Here is a 10,086-nt window from a genome sequence, read left to right as displayed (position 1 = left end):
TTTCATTTGGATTCTGTATCTTAGCTAGTGGACACTTTTCAATGGCAGCTGGTGGACTTTAGTTGGGCCTAGTGTAGTGTGGTATCTGGCTGTAAGAGGTGTGTTTCTTCATAGAACATTGGAATGGCTTTTTCACATCATTGTGTACACAATATCAAAAACCACCACCACCTGCCACAGAGGTTTTTTGAGGCATTATGCATGTGCAGCTCATGCAGCAGGACCTAGTAGCATATCTATAAGTGTGTCAATAACAACGTCTGGTCAGTATGATGATGCTGTATGATTGGAGGTCGGACGAAGGCCTTAAACCAGGCTAAACGCCTCAGACAGGCAGCGTGCAGGAGGACAGGGGTGCTGGAGAAGACATGGGACATCTAGAGACCATGCAGGGCTTTAAGCCACATGGAGACAGAGCTGGGGAGTGTATACCTGTCGACTGAGGCTGACGTATTGGTGACCCAGCGGTATTCCTCCTCTCCATCCCGTCCCAGTCTATCCCACTATTGATTATCTGACAGGAGAAAAACACTGCCTGCTGAGGTTCCTTCCTGCCTAACCTAATTTCAGCAAGCAGAGTCAGCCTGCCGTACATCACAGTGGGAACCAACTTCTGCAAAATGGCCAAAGGCTTTATGTATATATATATATATATATATATATATATATATATATATTTAAATCCCACTCTGTTTTACTTTGATATAATCGTGTTGTGTGATAATAGGTAGTCTGTACAAGAAGTTTGCAGCCGAATCTGCTTCTGTACGTATCTGGATTTACAGATTTAAGTCATTTTTGATAAAAGTGTGTGCCAAATTACCTGATAGTAACATGATATGAAATACAAGTAGGCAGACATCAATGGTAACAAAACAACAAAAACACGATTTTAAAAACGTACACACACACACACACACACACACACACACACACACACACACACACACACACACACACACACACACACACACACACACACACACACACACACACACACAGTATATATTCTCTTTCTGATTGACTGACTAGTAAACTGTTTGTAATGGAGAAACATTGCCATCTGGTGATAGAAACTGGTATTGGATATTACTGGGACGCATTTAATTTACTATTTTTATTAGTTAAGTAGTGAGTAAAAGAGGAAAAGGTTTCTAAATGCATATTAACTTTAATCGATAAATGACCATCGAGCTGGTCATGCTTACGAAAGATTGGGAAAAATAACACGTTATAAGCTTTTTTATAGTCATACTTCATAAGGCATTAGTGTGTACTTTCAACTGAACACAAGATCAAAATAATTTGATCATACATCATGGCCATATTGAGACAGCACCTGTTCCGTTCCAAACTTTATTAATTTAAGGATAATTTTGGAGAAACGAAACTATCAAGCATCCCCTCAATCCATCTGCTTCCTAATCTGGCGTCTCGTCGGGGTCTCGTGGTGGCGTTGGTCGCGGCCTCGTCATGTCAGACGCCGGGATTGGGCTGACAGGCTGAGGGGGGGCTGACAGGCCGGGTGGGGTGGGGGGGGGGGACAGGCCAGGGGGGGACGGAGGGGTGGACGGGGACACCATTGTTAATTGGCCTTTTGAGCTGAACCGGTTGGTGACGGGGAGAGGAGAGCGGGAGGACAATGGTGTCCCGGTACCTCATTGGAGTAGAAGGGATGCGACCCATGAAAGGATTGTCTGGGGAGCGCCCATAGCCGCACATGGTTAAAGCTTATCTGTTGTTATTGACACTGTATACAGGCCTACTGGCACAGCACTAAAAGTTATCATTTAGTAGCCTATCCATCCCTCCCTCCATCTATATCTCTCTCTAGATATATACATTTATATATACTTTTTCTTTTTTATAGGCCTATATTATACATATATATATATTTGTTTGTTTTATATATATATACATGATATACAATTATATACATATATATAATATAAATAAATATGTATATCACCTCTATCAAACCATGGGTATATCTCCCCAACGAATCTACCAGAAACTTTAACTATTTAAGTGACGATTTACCTGCACGGGTGAAGGGTGCAGGCGGTAGGCATTCGGTGCTGGTTACTCACCAACAATCAGCCTCCTCACATCCCGCGCGGCTGCTGAGAGGACGCAGCCCGATGGAACCTGAGGTTACTCTGTTCCTACTTCAATGAGGGATGGAGCTCAATTAGCATTTCACAAGTCCCTTTGCCTCTTCTGTTGCAGCCTTCCCGCGGAGCCCGTGCTTTCTCTGGGGATTGTCCTGTTTCGGGCTCTTGTTGGCGTTGGCAGGGTGACAGTATTCGAGTGTGCAAACTTGTGCTATTGTCCGCGGGCCAGAGGGAGCCATGGAGACCCCCATAATATGACACAGGAAAATGTTTGCTGATGGCAATTCTATGGTCTTTGTCCGACTCTTTCTCCTTCATGACGACTCGATTTAAGTCTCTAAATGTTTGACTACAAATGCAAGAGTACTATCCAGCTCCCTGCCCCTTTGTCCCGCGAGGTTTGAATGAGTAATTCCGCCTTTGTGTCGCTCGATTGAGGGGGCAAACAGAAAGACAAGATTCTTGAGCATTCAAGCCTCTTTCCATGGTTATGCACTCTTTAGATCCCCCCCCCCCTCCCCTCACCAAATCCCACTGCTGACCTCACACTTGTTGATGCTGAGAGGGAATAGGCCTATATCTAAAGCAGTCAAGAAACACCAAAACAAGTTTACATCTCGTGTATGATAAGGCGTTTTTTTTAAACTACAGCCTATGTTCGGAACTGGGTGGGAGGATCAGAAAGTTCAACTGTCTCTGGCGGTGGACGGAGCAGAATTAACATCAGCATGTGAGGAGACATACTGCATGCATCCCTTGAAGCGGCTGTTCTTGATCTCCATGACAACAATTTGCAATGGTGAAGAATTCGATACCGGGGCGCTAGGATGCTGATTGGGGAGCATTGTGAGGGGCTTGAGGTCGCTGATTGGTTCATGGAAAACACCCTAACTACAAGGACTTTATATTCATTCAACTTCTTCAAGTGCTCAAAGAGCAGCTCGCTGGGGACCCGACAGTGGGACTGGTGAGTTCAGCTGATGGTCGAACAACATGTTTTTAACTACAGCATGGCGTATTCAAAGCAATTTCCTCTCATCACCTAGGGCAAAGAAAATATTTTTAATGTTTTAAACTGTTTTAATTTCTCTTCAGGTTTTCTGGATGGACAGACCCATGTAACGTGGATTACTTGTCAACATGGCGAGTTCCGAGAGCGAGGTGAAAACTTTATTGAATTTCGTTAATTTGGCGTCCAGCGACATCAAGGCGGCCCTGGACAAGTCTGCGCCGTGCAGACGCTCCGTGGACCACCGGAAGTATCTGCAGAAGCAGCTGAAGCGTTTTTCTCACAAATACTCCAGAGTTCCAAGATGCCACACGCACAGAGCTGCCTTGCCCGAAGGCGCCAGACCAGCCGGGATTACTACACCCCAGGGCAAGATCCCAGAAGGAGCGCGTTTGGATGGGCATGTTGTGGACACTTTACGCACCACCGCGGACAAAGATACCGGCAGCCAGGAACTGCTGCCCATGAGGAAACGGCAATTACCGGCCTCATTCTGGGAAGAACCTAAACTAACCGAACTTAAAAATGACTCTTTACTGGTAGGTCTCGAAAAGAGCCACATTGAGACTGATAAAAAAGAAAACGACAAAAGGAAAGGAACTCGTGTCGACGACTCAAAAACCGCAATAAGCGCCTCGAGTCGACACGGCGCGGTGGACAGAGACAGGGTGAAATCGGACATGACCTCCCACCACGTGAGTCTCTGCGGCTGTTGCCCCTTTCAGTACCACGGACAACAGGTGTTCCAGAGCCACGTGGTGGTCCCCCACTCCCCGTTGGTGCTGTGGGGCAAAGCCGCGGGAGCCGAAACAGGGATGGTCCTCCCTGAGCATCACTATGGACCGAAGGTTCACACGCACGTCGTGGTGAAGCCCATCCCGACCAAGCCCCCCGTCCCGTCATCTATTTTCAGCGTGTTCGGCTTCCTCTAAGGCGACTCACATGGCCGTGGACGTGGACGAAAGCAGGTCTCCATACATGTAAATACGCGCCTGGTTATTTTATGTCCAGCTAGCGGGAAGGCCTCTCCCAGCAGTTTAAGATAGCGAATTTATCTAAAGCACTTATTAGAATTGTTGTTTACATAGGTCGAATTTGCACTTCAGGAACATTAGTTAACAACTTTACCGACGTATGAACTGATGACCCAAACTCATGCCTTTAAATGTTCAGATTTTGTTTTAATTAAGAGACAAACTCTTTGTTCAAATAATGTTGGCCTTTTTAAACAGTAGCTGTGATTTCCAAATAAAGTGTTATAACCTTTCTAAACCCCTGTCTTCAGAAGATTAATTCGTTAACAAACTCACTCACTCAATACAGACACACTTAACTTAAACTTAAATAGTCTGATTCAAGCACACATTGGCACCCTTAGTTGTACAACCCAAACATATTAACATGATATATAGTGAGTATAATACACAGTATTATCAGGCCCTTGTGCACACTGGAACAAGCTAAACGGCCACCGTTGCACACTTAAACAAACCAAAACCATCACACATCTACATTCAGTTCAGTTGAGACGGTTGGGGAACTGAGCCGTGGTTCCTGAACGGCATTGGGACCGAGGTAGTGGAGGAGTCTGTCAGGCAGGGGGAGACTCTGGAGAGACCCCAGTCGGTGGGTTCCTATCTGCTCCCGAATCCTGATCCTGCTCAGGTGCAGTAGAGAACGAGGCGACACTGGAAATATGGATTCATATTGTCATGTTATCATCTCCCGTTTCCATATCGTGATGTATAACAGTTAGCGTGGAGAACGATGCAGAGTGTGCATTTGAGGGAGACACAGAGAGAGATAGAGGGAGTGTGTGTTTGTGTGTGCGCATGCTTCCATGTATGAGTGTAAGAGAGCAAGTAAGTGTTTGAGGGATATAATGAGAGAGATAGAGGGAGTGTGTAGGTGTGTGTGTGTGCACGTACTTCCATGTATGAGTGTAAGAGAGAGTGTGTGTTTGAGGGAGATACTGAGAGAAATAGACAGAGTGTGTGTGTGTGTGTGCGCATGCTTCCATGTATGAGTGTAAGAGAGAGCGTATGTGTGTATTTTTTTAATTGAGTGTGAGAGCGTGTGAGCAAGGCAGAGGGTTTGTGTGAGCGAGAGGAAGAGTGTGTTGGAGAGGGGGAGAGGGATAATTAAGGTTGAGTCTTTGTCTTCCACTTACGAGTCTTGTGTCTGACGGGGGCCCAGTCTTCCCGGCTGTCCAGCAGTTCGGTGATCCTGGCGCAGAGCTGAACACTCCCCACATACTCCAGTAGCAAGTCTACGATTGGTCCAGCCGAGTTACGCCCAGCCGAGGTGGAGAGCCATTCACAAAACTGCAGATCAAAAGAGTTAAGGAGAGCACCACATCAATTCTCCTTCATTCCTCCTTCGTTCATTCTCCATCATTCCTATCATTGCAATAGGCCTGCACACATTCCTTGATTCCTCCTCAATTTAATAATAATTAAGTTACTAGAGATACAATTGAATTTTATAACTACAACTTATAACTGATATCGCCTCTCATTCTGTGGGCTGATCATCGCACCTGTGTCCCTTCGGCGGAGGAATCCTTGCAGGTTAAAGCAGGTGTCCCAGAGCGGTGCAGGGGGGCAGCAGACAGCTGCCGACTCTCCCTGCTCCTGGAGGGGGATGGAGGGGGGCAGGCAGGGTGCGGGGTGGGGCCGTACCTACAGCCGAAACAGGCCCGGGCGTCGCAGCCATAATCCAGCAGGCACCGGAGCACGGCTACACCGTCGGCACAGAGCGCCACCGCACCGGGGAAGCGGGTGGGGTACGACGGTACGCTCACGTTAGCGTCGGCGCCGTGCTCCAGCAGCAGCTCCACGGCGCTCAGGCTGCCCCGCCGGGCGGCCAGCAGCAGGGGGCTGATGGGGTCTAGGGTCAGGCTAGCGCCGGCTCTCAGCAGCAGCTCCGCCGTCTCTGTGGCTCCGCTGGCGATGGCAAAGTACAAGGGGGAGGTGCGCTGGTCCGGGTGCTGGGCGCAGCGCTGGAGCGACAGGGGGGCGTTGACGTCGGCGCCGGCCCGGAGCAGGACAGCTGCGGCACCCAGCCTGTTGTTGTGGGCCGCCAGGTGCAGGGGGCTGATCCCGCTGCCGCGCAGCCGCGCACGGCTGGTGACCGGGACCAGCAGGGAGACTATCCTGGAGAGGAGGGAGGGAGAGGGGTGGGGGGGGGAGGGAGAGAGGGAGAGAGAGAGAGAGAGAGAGAGAGAGAGAGAGAGAGACAGAGAGAGAGAGAGAGAGAGAGAGGGAGGGGGGAGGGAGGAAGGGAGAGAGAGAGAGAGAGAGAGGGGAGGGAGAGAGAGAAGGAGGGAGAGAGAAAGAGAGAGAGAGGAGGAGGGAGAGAGAGGGAGGGGGGAAGGAGAGAGGGAAAGAGAGGGAGAGAGATAGAAGGAGAGACACACACAGAGCGTGAAGACCAATTAGACCAAACAAATGGCTGAAATAATGCAGCCTGTGATTGCATGTAAAGCATGTGCAGCATGTCTACACGACACAAGTACCAAACTAACCCATCACCCATCTATCGAATGGAATGTTTTATGAATGTAAACAATATTGGTAAATGTTATGGGTAATGTAATTACACAATTCTACAATTACAATCCCTCAACACATTGATATTTTACTATCATCAATCTGCATACGCTCTAATCCTAAATGTCCCGTATTCCAACCCTCCCCTGAACAGAGCTGAACTCACTCCTGGTGTCCGTGCTCCGCCGCGGTGTGCAGCGGCAGCAGCCCCGAGCCGCAGGGTTTGTTTGCGTCTGCGTTGCGCTGCAGCAGCATGGCCGCCGCCTCCCGGTGGCCGTGCCTGCTGGCCTCATGCAGAGCGGTCACGCCGTCACATGTCTCCATGTTCACGTCCGCTCCTAGAGCAGTAACAACAACAAAGCCTCTTCTTCAACATCCTCTGCACACTGCATGGGCCTTGTTGACCAAGCGCTGGCCATCTTGGATCTCAACAGTGTCCCGGCTAGTGTTAAGGAGCCAAGATGGCTGATGGGTGAACCGGGGCCAATTATTATTAGTTTATTTGTAAGGGACAATGCAGCGCACATTATTACATACACAATTGGCTCAGTCAATTCCATAACAATGTGTGTAGATGTGTTGCATAGAAGGTTTGTTGGCCAGTTAATAATTGGCTAATTTGCAACCCCAGTCCCAACCGGAAGGAGGAACGCTGCCTATGGCCAGGGAAGGGAGTGGGTCGTGTACCTTTCCCCAGGAGGTAGCCCAGGGCGCGCAGCCTGCCCTGCTGGGCAGCCACGATGAGGGGTGTGATGCTGTAGGTGTTGGAGGGGTTGAGGTTGGCTCCCGCGCTGAGCAGCGTGTCGCAGAGTGCTGTGTTGTCCCGGGACACAGCCTGGTGCAGGGCTGTCCAGCCCTGGGCGCAGCGCTGGTTCACGGAGGCACCGAACCGCACCAGGAGGCCCACCATGTCCGCGTTCTCCCGCTCGCATGCTGTCAAAAACACGGTTACTGTAGCCATGACGATGCGTGCAGATGTCCTCGATGTGAAAAATGCATGCTGTGTGTGTATATCGATTGTATGCATGTATGTACTGTATGTATGTATGTAGGTATGTACGTATGTACGTATGTATGTATGTACTGTATGTATGTACGTATGCATGTATGTGTGCATGTATGTGTGCACTGTGCACACATATTTGTGAATTGGCCTCACCTATGTACAGGGGCGTGTCTTTGTTCTTCCCACAGATGTCGGGGTCAGCCCCGGCCTCCAGCAGACTGCGTACACAGGCCAGGTGTTCGGAGAACGAGGCCAGCAGCAGCGCAGTCTGCTCCTGCAGCGTCCGCTTATCCACCGACGCCGGGTATGCTGATAAAGAGGGACATTTGCATGTCAGTAAACATGGTGCTCAAAGGTGACAATGGAACAATGGACCACAGAGTTCTGCTTCACAAGTCACCGCCAGAGTTCAACAATGGCGCATTTCCACTGGCGGGTACGCTTCGGACCCAGCACGCCTCAGCCCAGTAGTGAGGGTGCGGTATAGCCCAGCTCAGTTATGGCTTGCGTTTCCACCACCGCCAGTACCCTTATGGTAGGGTGGGGTTTAAGCCGGACGGCGATAGCCGCGGCAGCTACGTAAGCATCGTGATCTCATAGCAGCCTGATACAGTGTAGCCTGCTAATAAATCCAAGGAAAAAGAAGAACGTGCACAATGAACAGAGAGCAACAATGTAGGACGTCCAAGAAGGACGGCAAACTTTTGCGCGACATTTTCTTCAATAAACTAAGCTTTCGCCGTTGCCCAGAAATACCTCACGGGTACTGTGTTTGTTTGTTATCCCCCTGTCACACGGAAGGGACGATTCTGTCGACCAATCATCGGACGGCATGTGTGTAGCTCAAACTTGCCGGCACCCTTTCAGGCGTCTCAGTCCCCCAACAGAGGAGTACTGCGAGAGGACGGCTCAATACGGCTCAGTCTGGCGGTGGAAACGCGACCCGTGCCACACCTTTGCAGACTGAACCAACCCGCACCCTCCAGTGGAAATGTGCCACAAGACTCTGCATAGCCTCCCACCCTTAAACCCTCCCACCCCCCCCCCCCCCCCCCTTTCACACACACACCCCTCTTACGCACTTATTGCATGTTGTACGTCCTGGCACTTAAAAATAGTACTAGCATTGTGTAGCGTCTTATCTTAGCTATCTTTGTTGTATACGGGGAATGGGTTAACCTAACGATTGTTAGTGCTTTTCACTTGGTTCTATACAGCCTTACTGTACCGACAGCGATATATTGTTTCTCTTTCTTCTGACAAATGTACTAATTGTATGTTGCTTTGGATAAAAGTGTCTGCTAAATGCCCTGAATGTAAATGTAAAGAGTCTGCACTTTTTTCTCCTTTAAAGAAAGGCAACGGAAGGCCTCCAAGAATGGTAACTCTCCATCCCTGGAGCACTGCGTGTATTTACCCTTCAGGATCATCCTCACAGCCTCCGTCTCTCCACAGAAGGCGGCCTCGTGCAAAGGTGTCCAGCCGTCTTGGCCTTCCCTCATCAGGCTGTGGCTGACGGACAGGTCGTTTAACGCCTTCACATCTCCCCTCCTGATGGCTATAACCACAGGGTCTAGCCCCCTGGGAACACACACATTGGTCAAATGCTGTGTGTGTGTGTGTGTGTGTGTGTGTGTGTGTGTGTGTGTGTGTGTGTGTGTGTGTGTGTGTGTGTGTGTGTGTGTGTTCAAGGACAGATCAATAGGAAATCAATACAAACAAAAACAATAGGAGATATTTTGTTTTCTATTTGGGTTGGGAAGATCAAGTCGCTTGAGATTTCATTTTACTAGCATACATAAAGCGCGGATCCCCGCTGCTCACACTGACCACAGCCTGGGCACCGATACGTTTAGAGAACTGCTAGCGCGCTGTCAAAAGGATTAAAGGGACTCACTCCGCACACTCTGGCGTCGTGGACCGTTGTCTATCGGCACGTCTCCGTCCGTCTGCTGTGGCCGTGAACATTTCGTGGTTTCGTTTGCTCCCCGCATTTCGTAGTTGAGATAGATATTCGGAATAACTGAATTTCGTCATTGTAGTGGAGGCGCAGATGAAGTGTGCGGCGGTAGAGGGGCATGGCGCGTCGAGGGGGAGGGAGCTCAGCTGTGCTGCTCGGAGATTATTTCGGGACTAGATTGTCATGCGGCTGGTGGGGGTCGCTGCATGTGTCGGTGCACCATCACAAGATAGCGCTAACGGCGCTCAAGATAACTTCCCTTTCTCAATTTCTCACTGACTTCACAGTTCCTACTTCATCCATTACAGTTGTTCTCACGAGATCTAGAAACATATCCCATATTTATAGCAATGTTATTGTCACGTTCATTCGAGGTAGCATATATAATGATTACAGCCTGCATACGATAAAAGCTCTTGTCACGTGTCATGATTTTAATGAGACTT

General features: G+C 49.3%; 2 protein-coding genes across 2 annotated transcripts; one reads left to right on the top strand and one right to left on the bottom strand.

The window, feature by feature from the left end:
• Nucleotides 1–3,254: 3,254 nt before the first annotated feature.
• LOC311362543 (protein FAM181A-like) lies at nt 3,255–4,055 on the top strand (the record flags this gene model as incomplete). The annotated part of the gene is made up of 1 exon (XM_084482406.1): nt 3,255–4,055. The coding sequence occupies one exon, from the start codon at nt 3,255–3,257 to the stop codon at nt 4,053–4,055; it is 801 nt and encodes a 266-aa protein (XP_084338532.1).
• A 568-nt stretch (nt 4,056–4,623) lies between these two features.
• Nucleotides 4,624–9,748, bottom strand: asb2b (ankyrin repeat and SOCS box containing 2b; the record flags this gene model as incomplete). The annotated part of the gene is made up of 8 exons (XM_084481734.1): nt 9,578–9,748; nt 9,098–9,261; nt 7,834–7,989; nt 7,362–7,607; nt 6,841–7,012; nt 5,663–6,278; nt 5,294–5,447; nt 4,624–4,811 (listed from the first exon to the last, which is right to left on the bottom strand). The coding sequence occupies exons 1-8, from the start codon at nt 9,715–9,717 to the stop codon at nt 4,624–4,626; spliced, it is 1,836 nt and encodes a 611-aa protein (XP_084337860.1). The 5' UTR covers nt 9,718–9,748.
• Nucleotides 9,749–10,086: the final 338 nt, after the last annotated feature.

This window comes from Micromesistius poutassou, assembly GCF_964030765.1.
Source record: "Micromesistius poutassou genome assembly, chromosome: 17".
NCBI classification, from domain to species: Eukaryota; Metazoa; Chordata; class Actinopteri; order Gadiformes; family Gadidae; genus Micromesistius; species Micromesistius poutassou.
The sequence above is the reverse complement of the archived record's forward strand: the minus strand, read 5'-3'. Positions and strand labels throughout refer to the sequence as shown.